The 26,110-nt window shown below is 47.5% G+C and overlaps 1 protein-coding gene across 5 annotated transcripts in view; it reads right to left on the reverse strand.

Annotated features, from left to right (window-relative positions):
- Positions 1-26,110, reverse strand: part of TOX2 (TOX high mobility group box family member 2) — a 129,662-nt gene that overhangs the window by 40,009 nt on the left and 63,543 nt on the right. For all 5 annotated transcript variants that reach the window (XM_059133191.1, XM_059133192.1, XM_059133189.1 and 2 more), the window contains exon 3: positions 6,767-7,012. In XM_059133191.1, the coding sequence (XP_058989174.1) occupies positions 6,767-7,012 (246 nt within the window). The remainder of the gene's footprint in view (positions 1-6,766; positions 7,013-26,110) is intronic.

Raw genomic sequence — 26,110 nt, forward strand, 5'->3', positions numbered from 1 at the left:
AGGATCCTCAGGGGCCTGTTGTGAGAGCCGCACCCCCCCCCCCCCGTTCCCGCCCCCAGAGAGGAACGAGATAAAAACAGGGCCCCCGGGGAGAAGCCCAAGCCACAGGATCTCCGGGAACCCCTTGCTCTTACCGAGATCCTGCTGCTGGTGGTCAAGCAGCCCGGAGAAGTGGGGTTTGAGGCTCTCGCCTTCTCGGCAGGCAGTGGGACCATCACTTCTCAGCTGCTTCCAAGCTCTAGACTCCGACTGAGGTCCTGGTGGAGGTAATACACTTCCCTCCAGCCCACTCTGCAGCTGGGGCCCTCTCCCGGCGCCCTGCACCTCAGTCTCTAACCTGCTTTTCTCGACACACTCCTCCGGGCCCAGGCCCTGGCTGGTGAGCCTGCCTGACCACGTTCTGCCCCAACAAAGCCGACTCCCAGCAGTCTGGCTGGACAAAGGGAGATATGAGGCTGAAGCCACCCAAAGCCCATCAGCAAAATGAATAACAGAGCCGCCTGTATTTATTAGGAGGGCCTACTGTGAGGCAGGCACTGGGCTGAGCATTTTTCCTACCTCTGATCACTGAATCTTCACACGTTCCTACGAGGCAAGGAACATTTCCTCCGTTTTACAGATGAGGAAACTGAGGCTCATGGAGGATTAACCCCTCAGTGTGAGTCACAGCGCGGAGGGTGACCATGGTGCAGCTGGGTTTTGAACTTGGGTCGGCTTAACTCCAGAGCCCATGCTTCTAACTCACGGGTGATACTAAATGCCAAGAAAACAAAAGCACATAAGCAAAACAAAATGCTTTCACAAAAGATTACGAAAATGGCCATGAATTCCTGTCCGCCCTGCATCCACACTCTTCTGCAACGTGGCACTGACATTTCTCCCTTCAACAGGTGGGGCCTATTCCTTCGCTCCTTGAATCTAAGCATGGCCAAAGGGGCTTTGGCCAAAGGGACATCAGCAAAAGCGATACGAGGCCAGGTTGGAAAAGTGGTTGCATCCTGGGGCTTATCCTTCCTTGATGCTATCGGGAAACCCGTGCCTCGTAAACAGGCCAAGGCCACCATGGGATGAGAAACCATTGGTCCCAGCTGACATCAGGTCAGCTGCCAGGATGTGAACAGGCTTGCCCTCAACCAGGCAGTGCTGGACAAACCATAAGTTGACCCCAGGACCCAGCCAAGCCAGTCCACATCAAAAGACCTACGGACCCATAGAATCCTAAGAAATAGTAAGTGTTCATCGTTTGCTTTAGGCCACTAAGTGTTGAGGTGGCTTATGACACAGCAAACACTAGCTGATAACAATCATAAACCAAAACAAACAAACAAAAAACCTTAAATGCATTAAGGACAATAAAACAAATAGGTTGGGTTGGGGCGGAGGGTCCTCCATTGCCCCTGTAGCTCAGTCATCCAGACAAGTTTGGGGGGTTGGCTTTGGTGCCTTTTCCCCAGACTCAGGAGGGCAAACCCTGCATCTCCGCTTGAGAGAATCACACAGAGGTGGACCAAATCTCCCAGGGGGAGGAGGGATACGACCCGGAAGGGAGGAGGAGGAGGAGTTTGGAGGAGAAGAGCAGAGAAGAGGAAGACCGGGGGATAGGTGTGAGAGGAGTTGAACAAGGACCCCCCAGAGTCAGGACACAGGCCCTGCTCCCAGCCCTGAGCCCTGCCCCACACTCCAGGCCCTGACCCAGCGTTGCAGCCTCTCTCACGGGAACCACCTCTAAAGCAAGGGGTTGAAGTGGCAACGAGGACTGCCCAGCTCCCTCCCCGAAAGCCTGCCCCAGGGCACCAGCCTGGAAAGACATTTCCCTTGGCATAGGGTCCCTGGGCCATGGCTCCTAGCCCCCTCCCAGCAAGAGCTATGGGACAGGAACCCAGAACTAGCACTCAGGATTTGACCCACGTTGGTAAGACTTGAGCCCCCTGGGCCGGGGGCACGGGTGGAGGTGGGAGCCGAGGGTCTATCCAAACTCAAACCCTTGTGCTCACCCATGTGTCACGGCTGGCAGAGCGATTATTCCCCTTCTCCCACCTGTGAGTCCGCCAGAACTGGCATCCCAATCCCCATTCCACAGATGCGCAAACTGAGGCTGGGAGAGAAGTGACTTGTCGGAGGTCCCAGAGAAAGCCAACAATAGTCAGCTCTGGGAGAGAGTGCTTGAGGGCCAGCTGCCTGCCACACCCGTGCTAACCGAGGCCCAAGACGGCACCACCCAGCTCCAGTGACCCACCGGGCTCGGGAAAACCCCAGACTTCCCAACCCACCAGAACGGATGACTGGCGTGGGGACAGCTCTGCCAGGACTCCTCTCCACCGTCGGGCCCGCCTCTACTTCTCGGGCCTCTCCTGGGGCTCTCTCTGACCTGGCAGGAGGCATAGATTCCCCGGGACTTGTCTGGCAGCATCCAGCACTGTCCCTTCCCAGGATAATTCTTCTCCTGGGTATGCCAGGACCATAAGCTTGAACATTTCCCAAGGACAACTCCAAAATAAATTATTTCAGACTTAACAGAGGCTGCTTAATAAATTCCACTCTTCTAGTTTCTTTGGGTATTTTAGAAACTGATTTATACATACAATATCTCTCTCAAAATGAGACAATCAACACAGGATAAAATTATTGAGTTATGAAAATAGGGGTCAGATGGAGGTGCAGTGCTTTAAATTAAACCGGCAAAATGTATCTTTCATACTAAATTGACTCTTTTTGTCTTGGAAATGAATGTTTAATCAGTTAAGACGCTGAAGTCGAGGGAGAAGCTTTAAGCATATTTAATTTTGTAAGAGGGGCCCAATTCCAATACTGCACAGGATTCCTGCCAGCAGCCATACCTTAAAAGCAAAAAAGCCGACTGCCAGGGGACAGGGACAGAGGACCAGAAGGAAATCGGCGGCCTCTGGGCCCAGAGCCAAAAGGGCTTGGCACAAATGAGATGGTTGTCAGACACCCTGGCCTCACCCACCTCTCCAGGGACGACATCCCTGACACGTCTCAATCTGTGCAAACAGCATCTGTGACCTGCTGGCCATCGAGGCACCTTCGGGGCCACCTGTGGCCCTGCGGCCCAGCTGTTCCATCTCTCGAGCTCCTGGTAAATTGGAGAGGTGCACAGTAGCAGAGAGAGCTGGGTTCAAGTTCTGCTTGAACTGTGTGACATTCATTCACTCATTTACTCATGCCGTGTTTCTAGAACCCACTATGTGTCAGGTCATCATTTCCTAAAGGTGCCTCTTCTGGGCACACACAGCAGCGTGCTCGGATTCTTTGAGAGCACTTGCTGCTTTTCCAAAAGTGCAGCCTTCACCTGCCTCTTGCCTGCACCAGCATTCCTCGAGGGCCTCGTAGAGCCAGGGCTCAGAACCATGCCTGGGGCCTAGGAGGCTCTTCATAAAGGTGCTGTCCAGGGGATCACCACGGTAGGTTGAAAACAGCCCCCCAACAATGTCAGGTCCTAATTCCTGGAACCTGTATTTGAGGGGAAAGTCTTCGCAGGTGTAATTAAATGAAGGTTCTTGAGATGGATGAAATATCCTGGATTAACCCTAAATGTTATCACACGTGTCCTTATGAGAAAGGCAGAAGAGACTGCACGGACAGAGAGAGGGCCAAGTGAGGTCAGAGTGATGTGGCCATGGGCTAGGATGTCAGCCACCTCTAGAAGCCAGAAGCAGCAAGGGAGGGACCCTCCCCAGAGCTTCTGGAGGAAAGTCACCCCTCCTGACACCCTAATGTGGGCCCAGCAATTCAGATTTCAACCTCTAGCCTTCAGAGCTCAGAGAGAACCGGTTTCTGGCGTTTCAAGATACCACACTGGCAACAATTTGCTCGAGAGCTGCCGGAAGCCAATACAATCACCTGCCTGCTCTGAGCCTCCGTTTTTCCGACGGAATGATAGCCGCCTCGCTCGGTTCTCGGGAGCAGCATGTAAACAGTTTGTAAAGTCCTCCGTCCGCACTGCACTTGACACCTAGCAGGTGGCCACACAATTCCACCATCGTCCTCGGGATGCACGTCCACACACGCACAGACGCACGCCTGCCTCCTACAGCTCAGACAAACTTGAAAAACTTGTCTCTAAGGGCGACTTGTGTCTCTTCACCAGAGAGGCCTGACAGAGGGACATGACGGACGTGTGCTCATCGAGTTTCCCATTTGGTCCAGTCGCCCTCCCCGGGATAAAACAGTTTGGCTTCTCTTTCGTTACAGAACGAGGGAATATAAAACTCAGTGAGCCCTTGACACCTGATCAATGGAAGAATGAGAGCTATCTGAATTTGTGAAGCATCTCTACCCTGAGCTAGTTTTAAAGAAATCTGGAAAATGACTGCAAAGTGCTTCTTTGGACCAAGCCCAACCAAAACATACCCGAGGAGGAGTGATCAGAAGGTCATTTCTGACATACAGACCACATTCCTTGTCATTATCAGAGCTATTATAAGCAGGTGGCCCTACAAAGGTATCTGCAATCTGTTCCTTTAGGTAAATGAGACTCATGGGAAAGACATCCCTGTTTGGTTACAGTGGGAATTCACTTTCATTACCCATCATCCCGATAATAAAGATTCCCTGATTGTTTACTCTCTGCCAGGCGTTTTTCTAAGACTTGGCACATATTATCTCCAATACACTTCACTGTAGTCTTGAGGTGGGTGCAGTTAGGATCCCAACACAAGGGAATGAAGCTCCAGAGGAGGACCAGGACCCAAGGCAGGTCCGTGGGACTCCAGAGCCCACACACTATCTCTCCTGCCCATCGGCACCAAAGGCCAGCAGGACCAGAACCCAGGACCACAGCCATACAGGCCCTTGTATTCCAAGCCTTCCCTGGGGCACACGCCCGAGGGGTCTGCTGGCCCTTCCCTGGCTTGTGTTACCATAAGCCCCCAACAGGGACACTCTGGAGTAGTACCCTTTTGTGAACAATGAGCTGGGCAGGCAGCTAAGTCACATCTTTCTAACAAAGTGGAATTAAAACGGTACGGCTCTGGAATCTTCAGGTCCCTTAGAGAAGAGGAAGCCAAGGGCCTGCATTGTGGATGGGCCCCAGAGAAAAGTATTCGTCAAGAAATGGAGTATCGGTTTCCACTGAGCACTTTAGTCCAACCCGGAATGTTATAAAATGTGGAGCTTGAGTTGGCTGCCTCCCTCTCCCCTCTGTCCCTCCTACTTTTTATTTCTTACCTGGATTCAAAGAAGGAAAAAATGTGATGTAGCTCACAAAAATACACAGGGGACCTCAGCTTTTTTTTTTTTTTTAAGCAGGGAGATTTGGTGGTAACAAGAGTAAACAGTAAGTAAAACACTGTCTAAATGGTTACAGTACACACTGTCTGACGGCTCCAGGTATCGGCTAAAATGGGGCCACACCCGTGGCTGTGGCCCCTGAGCATGGTCTGCAGAGATAAACACGAGCCAGCCAACACCATGTGATGCCGACAGGGAATCAGCTGTGCAGTCCCTCCTCCCCCACCACTGATGAGTCTGTGACCCAAGCTGACAAAATTGAAGATCGCTTCCTCCTGGACACAATGCTGGTTGGTCCAGCTATGCTCCATCATGGTCCTCCCTAGAAGATCCAAACTGTCACTTGCCAGAGATGTCAGGGAAGATGTGGGTTGCCAGCAGCCATTATGCCTGCTGTGTGGAAATGGGCATGGGATAAGGCCCTCATGATGCTACTAGGGTTTCTGGATCCAGCCATACCTGAAACCCCTCATCCACTGGATACTTCCATCTTTTTTGCTTAAGCTAGAATAAGTTGTATTCCTGTCACTTAGGAATGAACTTAAGAGTTGTGAATAGTATATAATATTATATACAAACAAAAATGACCATAGTTATTCAGGAGAAGTACTAGAATTCCCTTAAGGGGTTTTTTTTTATTACACAAAAAAATGTTCCACTAATTTTCTATACTCTTGATTGTTCAAACCAGCCATTATGCTAAGAAATCATGTATCTCCTTAGCATAAGATTCAGGACCCTTATGATCCAGGTGCTGCTACCCCTTTCACCTCCCTCTCTCTCTCTCTGGCTCCAGGTCCATTCTCTCCTGCCCTCCAAAGAGAACGAACCCCATGCTGTCCCCAAGAATGATACAAGCCCTCCTGCCTCTTGCTTTTGTACATGCTATTCCTCCAACTTGGAAGTTCTTCTCCTGTCCTAGCCTGCCTGCTCATTTTCTACTTATCCTGAAACTTTAACTCAGCAATCACCCTTCTCCCTGGCAGCTTAAACAAGAAACAAGGTATAATATTTTTAAAACATTATGATTCTATTTATATGAAATGTCCAGAATAGGAAAATACCTAGAGACAGGAAGTAGATTAGTGGTTACCTAGGGCTGTGAGTTGTGGGGGGGTTATAAAATGTTCCAAAATGGACTGAGCTGATAGTCATACAATCCTGTGTAAAATCTAGGGAGTTGTGCTCTTTAAATGGGTGAACTGTACGGTTTGAGAATTACATCTCATAAAGTCATCATAAAATAAAAATAAAGATGAGATTAAACTATTACAAATAACAGTAAAACAAGTACTAACAAGACACTACAGACAGAGCTCCAGGAGTTACCTGTGTGAGGATGTAAATTACCCTCCATGCCCTCCCCTCATATTCGGCAGATCCCATGCAAACATCCAAGCCCACGCCCTGCACACAGGCAGAGGGTCCTCATCAAAACACTGGCATTCTGCTCCCCTCTCAACCCCCTTCCCTGCTGTATCCGGCAGAACCATAGGGAGGGATGTGACAGACTCACCGTGGGCAGCTGGCCAGACAGCAGGTGGCTGTCCTGGGCCAGCATGTTGGACACCATGATGGCTGGGAGGTCCATGGCCTGGTAGGAGTAGGCGGGGAGCAGTCCGTTGGGCGTGAGGCTGTGGCACAGCGAGTGGTAGCCAGCTTCGTGGTCCCCCAGGTGCAGGAGAGATGGCTCAGGGAGGTTGGGAGGTGTTATCGGGGGGATCTCATAGTCTTCGTTGCTCTCGCTCTGGCTGCTGTAGGTCTAAAACATCAAAAGGGCATGTTGTTGGGGCTCGGTGTCTTACAACTGAAGAACATGCTTAATAGCACCAATAATAGCAACAAAATGGTAACAACTTCTTGACAAAGGAAAGAAGGGATGATTCCTCTGGAAGGGAGACAGTCAAGATGGCCCCATGACTTGGTTAGATTCCTGTCCCATCTCCAGATGGGTGTGCCCTCCCACTAGAGGGTCTATATAAAAAAACCTGCCCCCCTGGAGAGTGGGACCCGCTCCTATTCCCACCTTCTTCATTTTCCATCAGGTCTGGACCCCGCAGCCCACCATGAGTCCGTCTGTCTGGACCCCGCAGACCACCATGAGTCCGTCTTCCACACCCACCCATTTTAGAGACAGGAGAATCCAGGTCCAAAAGGAAAGTAGCCCATCCATGGTTAGTCCAAGAGTGGGGAATGGACTGAAGTATCCTGATTCCCTGCCTGGTGGTCTTCCAGAGCAGTTGGACACCTTCCCCTTGGGTCCCCTGAACACCCAGCCCACGTGGGTCCTGTCCTGATCTTTCTCGTCTTGGTAAATGCTACGAAGGCACCCCTAGAAGCACAACCTAGGAGCCATACTGGACACCTTCCTCTCCAATCCTTGTTTGTTTGCTTTCCCCACTCACTGCACTGACCAGGAAGCTCCAGCACAATGCTCAATAGAAATGGTGAGAGCAGGCAGCCTTGCTTTCTTCCTTACCTTAAAGATCTCAATGTTTTACCACTAAGTACAATATCTACCGTAGGTTCTTACAGATGTTCTGGAACAGCGTGAGACATGGCTAGTTTGTCAAGAAGGTGTTCATTTTTCTTTCAATTGTGTGTGCTTTGTTGTTGTTGTTTGGCTTTTATTGGACTCCTTTTCCCCGCATCTAGGGGAAAGCTCGAGCGATTTTGCTCCTTTAATTCAGTTAACATGGTATATCACTTCACTTGGTTTTTCTAAGGTTAAAACAGCCTTGCATTTCTTGAATCAATATCTGTTGGAATTTGAATCTAATTCAATGGAAGACCCACAGCTGGTGCCTGAGATTAAAAGAATGACCAGGAGAGGGGACCCAAGGAAGACTCAGTCCCTCCCGATCAAGGAAAACAATTTCCTTGAGCCTTTTTTTTTTTTTTCCCCAATCAAGGAATAGAAATATCTAGCATTTAGTGAGCACATAGTATGTGCCAGGTGTAAGCACTTTACAAACATTTAATGAATTAATTCTTACAACATCCCTATGAAGGAGGTTCTGTTGTTTTTTGCCCATTTTATAGATAGAAAAACTAAGACCCAGAGAGGGGGATTTACTTGCCCAAAGTCACATAGTTAGAAAGAAATCTCACTCCAGTTCCCTCCCTCCTCCTCTAATTTACACTATCTGCAAAGGAAGATACATGTTCTTGTCTGTAACACAGATCCTGGGAATCTTGGTTCTTGGTAGACTCTATTGGAGAATTAGAGAGATAATCCACACCAGGGTGAACACACTTGGGGAATTAGAGACACATCCTGGGTCATATCAGAGACACATTTGTAATTAGGGAAACACAGGAGGCCATTATAGATATGGCTAGTGTGTTAGGGACACATGTCTACCCCACATGGATGGCTCCCGGGTTCCCTGGTTGAACGTTTTTTCCTGGCTTTATTAAGATATACTTGACATGTAATTAATCTCTAATTCTTAAAAGAATCCTGTGTTTATCTCCAGTTGACAGATCAGAAAATCAAGATCTAGAGGCTTCACGCATGTTCAACAGTAGGAGGAAACTGGGTCCAATCCCCCCCTTTCTCTCATAACACTGCAATGTCTTCAAGGAGTCTCCAGGCACAAGTCCTCCACACTGAGACTCTCCACTCTGCACCCAGTACCCTCCCTTAAAATAAATACATTCTGAAACTCCATGTTTAAGAACTAGTATGTCTCTACTGGAGAACGGGGGAGGGTGGAGGTAGAGAGAAAGAGTGAGAACGAGAGAGAGAAAGAGAGAACCCTTCAAACATCCTAACAAGGTCATCCTAGGGAGGATGAAAATGATTTTTCAAGTTTTGATGCATTTTGGTGCACATATGTGGGTGTTAGTGTAATTTTGTCCTTAGGCTCATCTCCTCCAAGACAAAGTGCCCACAAGTCAACTGGTATAATTATAGGGTTAAGGCTATGAGTGGTACAGGGTTTGGCAAAGATAGCTACAGGGAGGCAGGATGGAGAAGGGGACAGAGTACCCCCCAAGTAATCAGAACTGGGTGGAGGAAAGAAAGCACGCCATGCCTCCCTCTGCTCCTCCATGCCTGGCACCTGGCTACTAAAACCCCCACAATGATAGGAACCCAACCACGCACCCCTTCTCACCCTCACCAAGAAAGTTGGGCAAAATTCCGGCCACATTTCACCAGAAAGCATGGTTACCAGCTGTGTGATGTCTTCATGCCTCCGGGATCCACTCTCCCTCAACTTGTTCATTTCCATGGCGGTTCTCCCCAGCCTGTCTTCTTTCCTCATTCTCCAGCACCCTCTCTACCCATTCGCCCAGTGCAGATGACCAATCACCCTCGACTTCCCAGGGAAAACAGAAAATAACCTTAGCAGCATCCTGATGCCAGAACCACAAACTTCCACATTTGGTACCAACTTGCTCTTCTTTTGATGCCAAAAGAGCCATCCCTCCTTCCTAAAGCCAATCTCTCTGTCCATGTACCCAGTGACCTTCCCCCTCCCCTTCCCCCTCTGTCCAAGGACCTCGGATATCCCATGAACACTTCTTGCTCCTGGCTCTCTGGCATCCCCCTCCACTGGACCAGTCTCTTCGGCACTGAAACATGCTCACCTCTCTCCGGGCTTGCACACCCCCTCACTCTCCCCAGCTGCCACCACCTCCTCCCGTCTTCCTCACCTCTCAGCCCCTCTTCTTCATCTCTCACTCACTACACAGCCCCCTGGGACTTGCCTCCTCTACCCCCAAGCCCACCCCCCTTCCAGTGGCCTCCACGGCTCCAGATCCAATCAGATTGTTTCAAACCACACTTCACTCAGGGATGTTGGTCCAACTGATTCCTTCCCTTCCTCTTGAGGACGCCCCTCCTTTAGCATCCACGACCTCATGCTGCCCACCTTCTGGCTCTCCCTTCTCCTTCTCCAATGCCAATTCCTCTTCTCTACCCACCCTTCCCTGCTGGAGGTTCTCAGCCTCAGTCCTGACTCTCCTCCTTTCCTGCTCTACACCCTTCCTCTAGCTCAGTTTTAATTGCCATCTAGGAGCCACATTTCCGCCTTCAGTCTTGGTACCATCTGAGCTCCCGAGGTGCGCATCGAAACACCTCTCCTGCCCCAATATTCCCACCTGGGGTCTCACAAGCATCTCAAGGGCGGCGTGTGCAAAGCTGCAGCCACACTGCCCTTCCCCACCCCTGCACCTGGGTCCCTCATCCGGTCCTCCGTGCAGCTAATAAAGACACCAACTTGGGGTTTACCCTCGGTCACCCCTCAAATCCAGTGGAACTCCTCTGAACTATCTTTTAAATCTACCTACCTCTCTCCATTCCCACCACCGCCGCCCTGGTCCAAGCTACACCATCTGCTACCTGGACAACCGCCACAGCCTCTGCCCTGCTCTTGGGCTCTTCTCCCCCCAAATCCGTCCCCTTCATGTAGCCCGAGTGGTCTCTAGAAAGAGGACCACCTCACCACGCCACTCCGTACTTACCAGGCTTTCGTCGCTCCCCGCTGTCCTGAGGATAAAGTCCACAGTCTCAGACACAGCCCTGTCATCCTCAATGGCTGCCCCCCGACCCCTTTAGACCCAGTGACCTTGCCTGCCTCCAGGTCCTCGCACTGGCTGTTCCCTCTGAGGGAATGCTTAGCTCACCACGCATCTTCCCTTCATCTGGCTCATTACCACGGGTCCTGCTGCAACAGGCTGGTTTGGATGACTTTGCCGCTACTCTCTAGAGTGGGTTGGAACCCATTACACAGCCCCAGGAGGCTCTGCATTCCCCTCGGAAGCACTCACCGAATGTGTGGTTAATGAACTGCTTGCATAATTATTTGTTTAATGTTCACTGTGAGTCCTGCCAGGACAGCCCTTGTTGGTTCTGCTTCCCAGAACCTGGCACAGAGGAAGAAGCTCAGAAGTAATTAGCTGAACGGATGAATGAGCCAGGCCCCCGGGCGGACGCCGTGAGCATACATCTCACTCCGGGACGGCCCTGGACATGGGCGAAATTGGTCCCTGAGGCACAGGAGTGCAGTGTGTGGTTGAGCACCGGAGCGTCTGGGTTTGAATCCTGGTTCCGCCACACACGAGGAGTGTGACTTTGGGCACACCTCTCTGCCTCTCTGCCTCCGCTTCCTCATCTGTGAGAGGCAGGCAGTACAGCAGGTGCTGCAGGGCGGCTGTAAAGAGTGAGTGAGTCAACACAGGGGGGCTGCTCAGGACACTGCCTGGTGTGGAGTTCGCCCCCTCGGTGGTGGCTGTCATTGTTGCCACTGCTGCTCTTCCTCAGAGTTTCAGAGACATTAGGGAATTTCCCCAAGAACACACAGCAAGTAGACAGCAGCTCACGCACTCGTTACCCTCACCGTGAGCATTATGAACTCCTCACACCCCAAGCCTGCGTGCCGTGGGATGATGTCTTGAGCCTGACTACCACGATGGGCTGGGGGATGACTGGCTTTCGGTAGGACTCAGCCACGGGCATCATATCATCCCAGAAAGCAGGGTCCTAGGAAGCCTCCCTCCCCCAGCTGCCCTGCCCATCCTGCAGCAAGACCCCCTCCTCAGCAGCCCCGTGTTTGGGCGCCCCCCCCAGGCTCCCATACATCTGCAATTATTTTTGATTATTTAATTACCTTTTATTTGTGTCCCCCACCCCCAATACCAGGCTCCAGGAGGACAGGGGTAAGACTGTCTCGTCATCAACACCTAGCACAGTGCCCGGCACATAGTAGGTGCTCAGTTAGAATATGGTAAATGTACACAAGATGGGGACTGTGCCAGACTTGAGGTTTAGAGCTCCCCTAGGTGTGTCTGTACCTGTCCCTCCCGACAGACGTAAGTCCTTCAGTCACCTGTGGCTTGTGCCCCTCCACCATCACCTTCCGGGCCATCCACCCCGCCCGCCCCCTGCCCCCAGAGCAGGTGCTGGCACACAGTGCTAAATGACTACACAAGTCCATTCCTTTCGTTGAAAAACGAAAACCTCAAAACACTGGAACCAGCCCAACCAACCAGAAGCCTTTTGCAAAAATAAGCATCTGTTGCATCAAAATATTGGAATAACACAATTATGACAATCCATTTAAAGAGGTGATTAGCACACTTAAAAATAACTAAACATGCAAACACTACATGCCTCCCTCGAACGCGATCAAATCCTAAATGGAGGACACCAGAAGACCGCCCACTCTGTGGCTGCTTCTCACGGAGCACCCATTGTGCGCCGATCGCTGGAGCCGGCTTTCTCACGCGCATTCTCCGGCAAACCCACGTCAGTTCTGCAAAGAACTCATAGGACTATTCTCTCCATTTTGCAGGTGAAGAAGATGAGGCTGAGGAAGTGAGGGTGTCACATAGCCAGAAGTCTTGGATGGGACCAAACCCAGATCTTGTGACTCTGAATCCAGCATTTTCCCCACACTGGGTCAGAGGGGTCTTCAAGATTCCTTTCTCACTCCCCCTGAGAGATGGGTTTCCCTGTCTCCACTCTTGCTATGGTCTTTTCTCCCTCAGGGGCCAGAATCATCCTGTGAAAATGTCAGATCACATCACTTCCCTGCTCACCACCCTCCGGTGGACCCCTTGTCACTCAGAGTAAGACCAGAGCCCTTACAATGGTCTCCTACCCATGCTGTATGGAGTGCCCCCACCCCCACGTCCATCTCCCTTACATCCCTGACATCTCCTGCCATTCTCCCAGTTCATGCCACTCTGGGCATGATTCTGCCTCAGGGCCTTTGCACTGGCTGCTTCCACTTTCTGGAACATTCTTGTCTCAAATACACAGCTCATCCTTTGCTGCTCATGTTTACTTGAATATCCCCTTCCCAAAGAGTTCCACCCTCACTGCTCAATTTAAAATCAGCCACCAGGGGCGCCTGGGTGGCTCAGTGGGTTAAAGCCTCTGCCTTCCGCTCACATCATGATCTCAGGGTCCTGGGATGGAGCCCAGCATTGGACTGGCTCTGTGTGTCAAATAAATAAATAAAATCTTTAAAAATAAATAAATAATAAATAATAAAATCGACCACCAGTCAAGTTCCATTTTCTGTTTGTTTTAATCACTTTTGTGTGTTTATCACCTTCTAACGTTCTTCAGATTTCATTGTTTTATTTCCTCTCTCACCCTACTAGAATGTCAGCTCCATGAAGGAGGAAGTATTCATGTTTTTTTTCACTGCTGTATCCCCAGGTTCTTTAACAGTAATGAGTGCTCAGGAAGTAAATGGATGAATGAATGAAGAAATAGACGAACTTCTCACCAAATGCCAGAAGCAAGAGTTGGAAGGAAGAAAATGAACAGTCTGGCAGACAGTGAAGATTCCCCCTTCGGGGAGAAGGCTGGTCTTGGCCAGGACCCAAGGGTAGGACGGGTGACTTGAACCAGAGTTCCTCCCTCCCTAGAAGTGGTGCATGGAAAACCGTAACTGACTGTCTTTTCAGGCAAGAAGTGGAAGGAGGAAGCACTGAGGCAAATGGCGGGGCCATCACAGGCAGTTTAACGATAAGGAGGTGGGGCTCCCTCACCACACAGAGCGGGGTTGGTCGGCGGCTAGAATCATCCACTCCTCAGCTCCTCCATTTGTGCTTCTCTTTCCAAATAACTAAGGAATGGAAATTCAGAGCAAAGCAATATGCCTGGGGTCGAAGGGGCAGGCAGAAGGACAGACTGCCATGCTCTTCATTCACCAGGAAGGGAAGGATGCTTAGGCTGAGCCCACCATGTGGCTTGCCCTTTTTGGTCCGGGAAGCCTAAGCCTTCTCCTGGAATTCCTTGGAAGAAGGGGTCTTCATGAAACATCGAACCATGAGAGACCGTGGACTCTGAGAAACAAACTGAGGGTTTTAGAGGGGAGGGGGGCGGGGGGATGGGTGAGCGGGTGATGGGTATTGAGGAGGGCGCGGACTGCACGGGAGCCCTGGGTGTTACACGCAAACAATGAAACATGGAGCACTACATCAAAAACTAATGACGTCCTAGATGGCAACTAACATAATACATTAAAAAATAATAATTTTAAAAAAGGGACTCCTTGAGTCAGAGGAGTAAACACGGGCCAAGGGGAGGTCTCCTGGCCTTGACGGGGGGGGACAGAGAGGAAGGAGTCTGAGAGTATCGAGTGGGCCAGAAGACCGCCGCAGGGATAACCTTATGTTCTATGAAATTATCAGAACATAATCTTTCACTTACTACGACAAAATAAAATAACAAATGAATCAAAATTCATCCAAAGGAGGGCGCCTGGGTGGCTCAGAGGGTTAAGCCTCTGCCTTCAGCTCGGGTCATGATCTCAGGGTCCTGGGATCGAGCCCCACATCAGACTCTCTGCTCAACAGGGAGCCTGCTTCCTCCTCTCTCTCTGCCTGCCTGTCTGCCTACTTGTGATCTCTGTCTCTCAAATAAATAAATAAAATCTTTAAAAAAATTCATTCAAAGGAAGTAACACATACATACATACATACATATACATATCTATATATACATATACATATGTATGTATTCTTTTAAATAATCCTTTCTGAAACATATACTCAAAGCTCAAACCTAGAAAATGGTTTCAGAAGGGGGTGCCTGGGTGGTTCAGTCTGTTAAGCATCTGGCTTGGCCTTAGGATATGATCTTAAGATCCTGAGATCGAGCCCTGCATCAGGCTCCCTCCTCAGTGGAGAGCCTGCTTCTCCTTCTCCCTCTGCCTGCCACTCCCTCTGCTTATGTGTGCTTTCTCTCTCTGCCAAATAATAAAATCTTAAAAAAAAAAGAAAGAAAGAAACAAAGAAAGCCAAGAAAGGCATTCTAGAAAGAGTGGTAAGCTCAGAAACCACTACAGCTTGTATCAATTCAAAATAACTGTCCCCCAGTAAGGTGACTGCAGGACTTAATGTGACTATTCATAAGGACTCCTAAAACAGAAGAGATATAGCATGGAATTATAAAATTAATAATGATCACAGACTAAAAATCCAGAGGATTTCAGCTAGAAGCTCTGTCTTCTGTAAAGAAGGAAATTACAGATGCTGATTAGTTTTCTACACTGTAAGGGAAATTTGTTTAAATATGTTTGTTACACTTTTTAAAATTTACCGAGGTGAAATTCATGTAACATAAAGCTAACCATTTAAAAATTCACATTTGGGGGCATCTGGGTGGCTCAGATGGCTAAGTGTCTACCTTTGACTCGGGTCATGATCTCAGGGTCCTGGGATGGAGTCCCATGTCGGGCTCCCTGCTCGGCAGAGAGTCTGCTTCTCCCTCTCCCTCTGGCCGCTCCCCCTGCTTGTGCTCTCTCTCAAATAAGTAAATAAAATCTTAAAAAAAAAAAAAAAGATTAACTATAAACAAATAAAAATAAAAATGAACATGTCAATGGCTCTTAATACATTCACAGTGTTCTGCAACCACCTCTTCTGTCTAGTTCCAGAATGTTTTCATCACCCCAAAAGGAAACTTCATACACATGAAGCAGTTTCTATTCGCCCTGGACCCTCAACCCTTGGTAATCACCAATCTACATTCTGTCTCTGTGGATTTACCTATTCTGGATAGTTCCATGTAAATGGAACCACATATGTGACCTTTTATGTCCACAATAAGTGAACCTTTTATGTTCAGTTAGCATGATGTTTTCTTTTTTTTTTCTTTTAAGATTTTAAAAATTTATTTATTTGACAGAGATCACACAGAGAGAGAGAGAGAGAGAGAGAGAGAGAGAGGAGGAAGCAGGCTCCCCGCCAAGCAGAGAGCCCGACGTGGGGCACAATCCCAGGACCCTGGGATCATGACCCAAGCCAAAGGCAGAGGTTTTAAACCACTGAGCCACCCAAGCACCCAGCATGATGTTTTCAAGGCTCATCCATATTGTAGGGTATATCGGCACTTCATTCCCTCTTATGGCTCAATAATATTCCATTGTATGTAAATACCACAATTTGTGTATCCATTCATCTACTGGCAGACATTTGGGCTGTTTCCAGCTTTTGGCTATTGTGACTAGTGCTGCTTTGCATTCATATATTATTTAGAGTCCCTGTTTTCAGTTCTTTTGTGTGGATAAGGAGGAGTGAAATTGCTGGGTTTGTGGTAATTCTATATCTAACTTTGAGAAACCATCAAACTCTCTTTTGACAGCGGTGGTGCATTTTACATTCCTACCAGCAACGTATGAGGGTTTCAAATTCTTCACATCCTCACCACCAATATCCATGTTCCACTACTTTTCTTTATAGCCATCCCAAGGGGTATGAAATGGCATCTTACTGCAGTTCTGATTTGTATGAACTAGTGATGACTAGTGATGACTAATGAAGGTGAGCATCTTTTTCATGTGATTCTTGGCCAATTGCATATTTTGTTTGAAAAAATGTCTATTCAAGTCTTTTGCCCATCTTTAAATTGGATTGTCTTTTTGTTGCTGTATTAAAGAGTTCTTTACATATTCTAGATACAGACCCTTAGAAGATATGTGACTTGCAAGTATTTTTCTCCCAATCTATAGGTTGTCTTCTCACCTTTCTCACAATGTCCTTCAATATACAGAAGTATATAATTGTCATGAAGTCCAATTTATCTATTTTTTCTTCTGTTGCTCATGCTTTTGATGTCATACCTAGGGATCCACAGCCAAATCCAGTGTCATGAAGGGCTACCCCTATTTTCCTCTAAGATTGTTATGGTTTCAGCTCTGAGACTTGGGTCATGGGTCCGTTTTGACTTATGTTTTGTGTATGGCAGGAGGTGGAGTCCAACTTCATTATGTTGTTGCCCATGGCTATTCAGTTGTCTCAGTACTATTTGGTAAAGAGACTATTCTGTCCCCACTGAATGGTCTTGGCACCCTTGTCAAAAATCAGTTTGGCTAGAGATGCAGGGGTTTATTCCTAGATTCTTTTCATTCTATTCCATTGGTCTGTGTATCTGTCCTTGGGATGGTACCACACCATTCTGACGATTGCGGCTTTGTAGAAATTCAGAATTGTGTGTTGTGTAACTTTGTTCTTCTTTGGTGAGATTTTTGTGGCTATTCAGGGCTCTGTGCAATTTCATACATATTTGAAAGCGATTACATATCTGTCCAAAAAGGCTGGTAGAGATTTGATAGGGAGATTGTACTCAGTTTATAGCTTGCTTGCATGATATTGGAATCTTACCAAAATTATGACTTCCAATCCAGGAACAAAGGATGTCTTTCCCATTTATTTAGGTCTTTTTTCATTTCTTTCAGCAATGTTTTTTAGTTTTCAGTGTTCAAGTCTTTCACTTGTTTGGCTAGATTTATTCCTATATATTTTCTTCTTTTGGACACTATTATATATGGAATTGCTTTTTTGGTTTCCTTTTGGGATTGTTCATTGCATTGTATATAGAAACACAATTGGTTTTTGTGTGTTGATCTTACACTTTGAAACTTTCCTGAATTCATTTATTAGCTCTTTTTGTTTATAATTGTAAGGGAAAGCAGAAATTCCACGCTGTTGGAGGAGCCAAAACAAAGGAAAAGAAAATAGAATTGGATCAACCTAACAAAAATCTGAAAAGAAGAAAAGAAAATAGGAATGAACTATAAACTCGATAATAAAGAACCTTCATAAGATGACAGTAGTAATTAGATGTTACTAATCACAATAAATATGATTTTAACCCCTTTATTAAAAGATAAAAGATTAATATTTTGATTAAACTACATAAATCCAACCTATGACATTTATAATAAGAATGCCCAAAATAAAATGACACAGAAGGTTAAAAATAAGCTGATACATAAGGCAAATAAAAAGCAGAAGTGGCAAAATTAATAACAAATGAGGTATAATTTAGGGCGAAATCACCGAAGGATCTAAGAGGAATACTTCAGTTGATAAGCGATAACAATCCACAAAGAACAAACGACAGATATAAACTTTTATGTAGACTGGTTAACCACAGCAATATAAAATGTAAAAGACTGTTTAGAAGCACGAAGAGGATTCAACAAAACCATAAACACAAGGACACATGAACAGCTATCTTCAGAAACTGACAAATCCATATATAACGCAAAAGAATTGAAAAACACAATTCACCCTCTTGATTTCTTCCGCTATTTATTGATTTTTTAAATTTTTAAAAAGATTTTTATTTATTTATTTGACAGAGATCACAAGTAGGCAGAGAGAAAGAGAGGGAAGCAGACTCCCTGCTGAGTGGAAAGCCTGATGAGGGACTCGATCCCAGAACCCTGAGATCATGACCTGAGCCAAAGGCAGCGGCTTAACCCACTGAGCCACCCAGGCACCCTCTTCCGCTATTTAAAGAACATGCATTTTTCTCAAATGTCCATGGGACACTTAAAAAACATGACCATGTACTAACTACATAGATAATCTCAAATTTCTCAAAAGGAAGAAATGGTACAGCCCACACTGAACTATCTAAATCCACAAACCTAGTTTTTAACAAGAAAAGAAGTCAGAGGAAGAAGGAGCAGGAAAGAAATGGAGGTAAGTAGAGGCTTCTAAAGCCTGGGACACTTTAAAAGCTGTCTTCTAAATAACTTTTGGGTCAAAGAGGCAATCGCAACTGAAATCACAGACAATGAGGACACTATCTGACAAAACTTGCAATAAGTAAACAATGGAAAATTTGTAACTATTGACCTAAGTGAATTTATTAGAGGGAAGAAAAACAAACAAACAAAATACTAAACTCAATACTCAACTCAAGAAGCCAGACACAGGAAGAAAATAACCCAAAAGTCAGTAGAAGAAAGAGTAATAAAACAGATAATGAATTTTAGATAAATTTAAGGAACAGCTGGGTGTTTTTAAAAGGCTAACAAATGCAAAAACCACTGAGGGGGGAAAAAAAAGACAGAATACCCAAAAGGGAATGAAAAATATATTGATTCTTTGAAAATCAATGTAAATTCCTTTGTAATACAGCATAAAGCTAATTTTCATCCATGTTTATTATTTACAGCTTAGTTCTGTTGTTTAAATATCCTAAAATAACATTCATTTTCTTTTTCTGATTGATCCTTGGTCTATGAGAATGGTAAAAAATGTCTACCATGATGGCGATTTGATCCATTTCTTCTCATATATCTGTTCATTTTTTGCTTCATCTGTCTCAGAACTATGTCGTTAAGTATGTACAAATGAACGATATCTTCTTAGGGAAGAAATTTCATGACTTGATGGTTTCCTACTTTATCCAGTTCATGCTTCCAGAAGGTTCTCAGACGGACATTTGGACTCCCCTTCCATCACCCACCCCAACGCTGCACAAGAGAAAGGGGAACCTAGAGGAGTAGAGGAGCCCCCCCGCTTCCAGCCCAGTGAGAAAGGCCCCAGTGGCACAGCTGGTTGGGACTCAGGGTGCAGCACTAGACAGGAGGTGGCCCCTGCCTCCCCGATGAAGCCCAGTGAGAAAGAGCTCTCGGGAGGACCCAGCTCGTGTGTCCAGGGTTGAAAGGCTCAGGAGGACGCTGGCGCGGGTAAGTCTGGGCGAGATGGGAGGCTAGCTAGAGCTGCCTGAGCTGGCAGGGCCAGGAGCGATTGAGAGAACAGAAGAGAGAGAGAGAGGATGAGGGAGAGACGAAGAACGGTCTGCATGTACGTGGTTTGGCAAGGCAAGGGTGCGCAAGCGGTCCTGGGAGCACGTGAAAGCTGCGGAAGGCAGCCAGCTGAAGGCATCTGGAAGGGACCCAGCCAAGACAGTGGCCTAAGAGGGTACGGAGGCCACGGCAGCACGAATCCCATCTGCAGTGGACCAGCGGCGGAGAGGCCATAACAGGTGAGCTGTGGCCCGGATCCCAGCTCAGGGGGCCTCATGGGAAAGAACCAGTGTGGGGGAAATTTGCTAAATCAGGGGACACGGATAGTAGGACATCCGTCAGCAAGAGGCTCTGACCCTACTCCTTGAACCCCACCTCACCCTGCCCGACCTAGCGTCTCCAGCAGCAGCAGAGGAAATGGGGTGGAAGCACAGGTGACAGATTGCGCTCATCCCCACGGCCGCCCAAGGCCACAGGCCGGGAGGAAAGAGCAAGGGATGGACCTCTGCCTTCTTGCAGAAATCCAGGCTGCTGAATAAAAAACCCGAGGGACAGCAACAGGACCTTGTGTTGACACAGGACTTCAGGGTTCCAGGTGCTTTTATGGATTTCCAATGTTTTTCGCAAAAAAGGCTTCCCGTTTCTTGGAATACATAATCAGGGAGTACTAGGGTTTTTTTTTTCTTTCTTTCTTTCTTGTTTTGTTTTTTTGTTTTATTTTGTTTTGCTTTTGATCGGCAGACAGAATATTGGCCTTGGGGTTAGTCTGACCTCGGGGAATTCCAGTCCTGCCACTTACACGCTAAGGGACCTCTGGCACTTTATCCAAACTGTCTACTTATCTGCAAAACCCCACCTGACAGCTGAGAGAATTACGCAAGGAAACAGATGTGAAAATACGCGAACAGAAAAATCAACACGACCCCTCCTCCATGCCCAGGGAGGGGGGAAAAAGACGTCAGGTGGTAAAGCAGAACAAGTATTAAGTATCTTTTCCACTGTGCAGATGATGAAACTGAGGTGGTGTGCAGATGATGAAAATGAAACAGAAGCACTGTGATGTGAAATTCGATGGAAGTCATGCAGCTAGGAAGGGAGAGAGCCAGGTTCCACCTCTGAAGTCATGCTCAAGAGATCTGACTCCCCGCAACCACTCATGTCTTAGGGTAATTTTTAATACCCTTTTAACTCTAAAAGGGTTTAACTCATCCTGGTCTGGACAGTAAAGGACATAGCCGCCTTACCACCTTACCATTTCCGCAAGTGAAACCCACACCCTGTGAGAACATCTCAGCGAAAAAGACTGTCCTTCAATTCAGGGTCTCCCGGCTCTGGTTTCAGAACAAGGAAGTTGTTACCTTATCCAAACCTGAGATCCCATCCACCGGAGCAGGGCACCCAGCCTTGTAACTGATTCTGTGTACAGTGATTTTATGAATTCAGTGGGGAATGCAATGCAATTTTGTCAGGCTTGTCTGTGTCCATAATGACCAAGTCAAATTAATCATCTTGGATAATACCCCTGTGTCACCCGTCCCAGAGATGTGTAATAGAATCTTTCTGATTCATGTCTCGCAGTACATCAGAGCTGGAGTATCGCCACACTTGTGGAAATCAGTACAATTATGCCTTCTTGCTGGGCCATCATTCCCCACCCCACCCCCCACTCAAAATGCTTCTTAAAAATACATAAATAAACAAATAAAAGCTCATACCATATATAAACAAAATGCAAATGAAGAAGCCATATAGTTAGCTAAATGTGGATACTGTACCTGGGAACAAACATGATGGTTATCCCTGTGTGTTTCAGTTTGGGAAATTCTCTAAGGTTCACGTAGCTTTCTGGACTGATAACCAGTCAGGGTATCAGGTTATCAGGGTGGGACCTGGGGGCTGGGTAGTGTTTCTGGAAAAACTGAGCCAGGAGTGGTAGAGCTCCTTCCCTTCTCCTTTAAGAGGAAACAATCTTAACAAGTAGACAAGCTGAGGATAACTTGGGGCCACAGTACCCCAGGGAGAGGGGCCGGCCTGAGACTGGGTTCCATCCCATTTTACAGACAAGGAAGTCCACTTTCCCAATAAGTGGCAGAGTTGTGTTTATTTTGATAATATGTTTCTTGTAATCATATATCCAACTGCCTTACAGATCCAATCGCATATCCAACACCTTCCCTTGGGTATCCTAGAGGAGATGTCAGCAAACTTTTTCTGCAAAGATAATAAATCTTTTTGGCTGGTGGGTCATACAGTCTCTGTCCCTATTCAGTTCTGTTGCTGTAGCATGGAAGTAGCGGCAGTCAACATTTAAACAAACAAATACAGCTGTGTCCCAATAAAACTTTATTTACAAACAATCAGTGGAGGACCAGGTGTGGCCTATGGGCCATGGTTTGCTGAGCCCTGTCCTAGACGTGGGTTTTCTTCCCAAACTTCTTCCATCTAACACACAATATCTGCGACTTAAAAAAAAAAAAAAAAAAAAAAAAAAAAAATTGCCTATTCCCTTCACCGGAATATAAATTCTGCTGTTTGGTCACCAATTAGCCCAAGACCAAAAAGAGTGCCTTGCCCACAGAAGGCCCTCAATAAACACTGGCTGAATGAAACAATGCATGAATGAATGAGAATCCAGGGACTGGACTGCTGCGCTCAAGGCAGTATTTCTAGTACCTAGAACGTTGCCTGATACAAGGTAGCTACTCAGTAAATATTTTTCTGAATGAATGAACGCATGAATGAATTCACTGATGATCTGCTGTTACATATGCAGGGCTGGGCTCTTCACCACCTTCCCTGTAAACTCGAAGAAATCAGCAAACGCCTGAAGTGGGCTTCCCCTTAGAAACGCTTCCCAGAATGAAATAATTCTCACCTCACCCCTGAGGGTCTCCTGGTTCTCTGTTCTCACCTTGGAATCATCTGCCTACGAAGGTGCCAGAGTCCCAGCTCTGCCCCAGATAGACTGTGTGACCTTGGGAAAGTCACTGCCCCCATTTTAGCCCCAAGCAACACCACGTGAAAAGAGGGAGTTGGACCAAGGGATTTTTAAACCCAAATTTAATCCATGTATGTGCCACTAGTTTGCAGGTACACAGGCGGACATGAGGCAGTACTAATTTAAAAGCATTTTAAAATGATGAGTAGGCTCTCCAGTTGTTTCCGTGTTAAAATAGCTTCTGGGGAAAAAAAGAAATCTATTTGCAGTCAGTCTTTTTTTCTATCTCCACCTTTTAAAAACTGTAGAAGTGCCATCATCTAAAAATGTGCCAAGCCAGCTGCCTGGGTATGAATGCGCCCAAGTCCTCAGAGACTGGCCTTTGTGAGTTCTCTGAGGTCCTGTGACAATACAGCTAAGCAGGCAAGTCCCCCAGTTCATGCTGCTCCAGGGACACTGCCCAGCTCAGACCCTTCCGATGCCTACTGCCTTCAGAGTAGGGTCCCAGCACCTGTCTGGTTCATGACACCTCCTGGACCAGATCCTGCAACATCACCTGACACCTGGCACAGTGATCCAGACCCCTGATATCACCAGGCCCCTGGATGTGCTAGACACTCTGCTTGGGCCACTGTGCCCTCAGGTGACATCTGCTCATGCTCAGGATTACCACAACACCCTTGTGCCTTCCAGGTGGTAGAACCAAGGAATAGGCCTGGCATTCTAAGTTTACTCTGGGAAGAATGGAGCAAAGCCTCCTCCTATAGCCTGGACCTCATGCTCCTGTTAATATGCCCCAAAGCCCCAATAGGAAACTGAACCCAGAGCTCATCCATTCCCCTAAGGCTTACTGAGTGACCTCTGGAAGGCAAGGTTGTGTAGTCCTGCTTCTCTGTACTTTTGTTCAAATAATAATAATAGCAAGGATTTGTATAGTGTTTACAACGTGCTAAATGTATCCCTGTTCTTTGGACTTTTCACATATGAATTTATTAGTCTTTGCAGCAGCTCTATGAGTTACAATAACTCCACGAGGCAGGTGCCATTATTCCATCCATTTCACAGAGGAAGAAACAGAAGCACTGTGATGTGAAATTCGATGGAAGTCATGCAGCTAGGAAGGGAGAGAGCCAGGTTCCACCTCTGAAGTCATGCTCAAGAGATCTGACTCCCCGCAACCACTCATGAGCTTGGGAGCAAATCTCCCTTCGGTGGGGCCTTTGGATGAGACTGCAGCTCGGATCACTACACAGACGGCAGCCTCATGAGAGGTCTGGAGCGGAAGCACCCCGCTAAGCCAAACCTGGGTGTCTGACCCTCAGGGACTATAAGGTGACTAACATGGGTTGTTTTTACATTTAGAAGTTGAGTTCATGAATTGGTACTCTTAGTGACCATGCGATTCTGCATCTTTATAAGTAGTAGGGACTGGGCACCCTCAGAGGAACGCTGAGCCCCCATGTTGACTTGCCCACCAGCAGCTCCCAGCTGCCCCTTCTCCCGCTGATTGCTCCTCTCTGGTGCTGTTGAGGGCGGGCATGCATCTGGGCTCCCTGATTCCTCTTAACGCTTGGGGAAGCCAGTGCACCTCAGGCCATGCTTCTCAGCCTATAATGTGCCCACAAAGCACCTGCAGAACTGGTTAAAATGTGGGTTCTGATTTACGAGGTAGGGGTGGGACCTGAGATGCTGCATTTCCAACAAGCTCCAGATGAGGCCACTGGGCTGTGGGTCACCCTGTGGACAGCAAAATCTTAGGCATTAAAAGCACAGACTTGGACCCAGGCAGACTGTGGCTCAAATTCCAATTCTATCACATCCCAGCTAGGAGCCCTGAGATTCTGAGTGGTGGAAAGACTTATCCAAGGTCACATAATAAATCACAGTTACCTGGAGCCCTCAACAGAGCCCTGTGTTCTGACTTCCAGCTCAGAGTCTTAAAACTACAGCTAAAGCCACCCACTGAGCCCTGGGCCTGGACAAGTCTGTCTGGGTGTGTGTGTGCGCACATCCCCATGCACCTCTACACGTGTGAACAGATGTGTCTGCAGACATGCACAAATGTGTGTGTCAACGTGTCTAACCATCAGCACATGTGCCGCAGATCTGTGAGAGCTGTCCCTTCATTCATTCCTTTCCTCATGCCCTCAGCTCCTCCTCTGGCCTGGTCCCTGCTCCCAGGACACCAACAGTCCAGGAGGGAGGCAGCGATCAAACAAATAAATACAAATAAAAATCTAATGTATGTGTGTGTGTGTGTATGTGTGTGTGTGTGTGTGCGTGTGTGTCATTCACAACAGCCGCAATAACTGGATATTAGCATTACCTCCATTTCACTGAGGAAACCGAGGCACTGGGAGGTTATGTGGCTTGCTCAGAGTCACAAAGTGATGTTTAATGTGTGAACAGGTGCATGTCAGCGAGCGTGTCTACATGAATGCGATGCGCACGTATGTACTTGTGTGTGACCGTGTCTGTGGACAAGCGTGTGCACACACGCGCATCTTCAAATATTCCACAAATAAGACTTCCTGGCACCACAACACAGCGTCACAGAAACACACACATGCACACACACTTTCTTTTTTCAGGGGATCATATTTTCAATCATTTCCTAAGGCTCAGTCCATAGAGAAATAGGGGCGAGGGTCGGGCCCATGGAGCTGAGCTGATCCGGGGAAGCCCCCGTACCACCTGTTTCCCTGGGGTGAGCCACGGCTGGAGCAATTTCACAGTTCATCATCCGTTATGAGGCGAAAATAGTCCTTCCCCTCCCAGCAAGTTAAATAAATTGCCCAGACTATGAAGGGCTAGTCTGCCCACACCCCTACGGGGAATGCACGACACAGGACATCTGGCTATGGGTCCCCTTCCCCATCCGGCCACGTCTCTAAATATGAAGACATCTGTGCAAATACCTTGAATTCTTTTTTTTTTTTTTTTTTAACTTATTGTAGCATAGGGTAACCAGCAGAAAGTCCTAAGTATACAGCTCAAGGAGGAATCCTCACAAAGCAGACAGACGTATGGAAATAGCATCAAATAAAGAAGAAAACCGTATGAGCACCTCCAAAGCCCCTCCCGACTCCTCATGACCCACGCCCCAACCAGGGCAAACACGAGTCAGATTTTTTACCACCATAGATTCATTTCACCTGTTCATGTGCTTGAAGTAAATGGAATCGTCCAGAATGTTCTGTCTGGGGTTGACTTCTTCCCCCACCCGAGGGTCTGTGAGATTCATCAGTCCATCATCCCTTCTCGTTGCTGCGCACTATCCCACGGCGCCAGACTCTCCGGCCATCATTCGTCTGTCTGCTGTGCGTGGGCATTTGGGTTCTGTGCTTCCGGTTTTGTGCTTTTATGAAAGGGGCCACTGTGAACGTTCTTATGCATGTCTTTTGGTGAA

Source organism: Mustela lutreola, chromosome 9, assembly GCF_030435805.1.
Source record: "Mustela lutreola isolate mMusLut2 chromosome 9, mMusLut2.pri, whole genome shotgun sequence".
Taxonomy (NCBI): Eukaryota; Metazoa; Chordata; class Mammalia; order Carnivora; family Mustelidae; genus Mustela; species Mustela lutreola.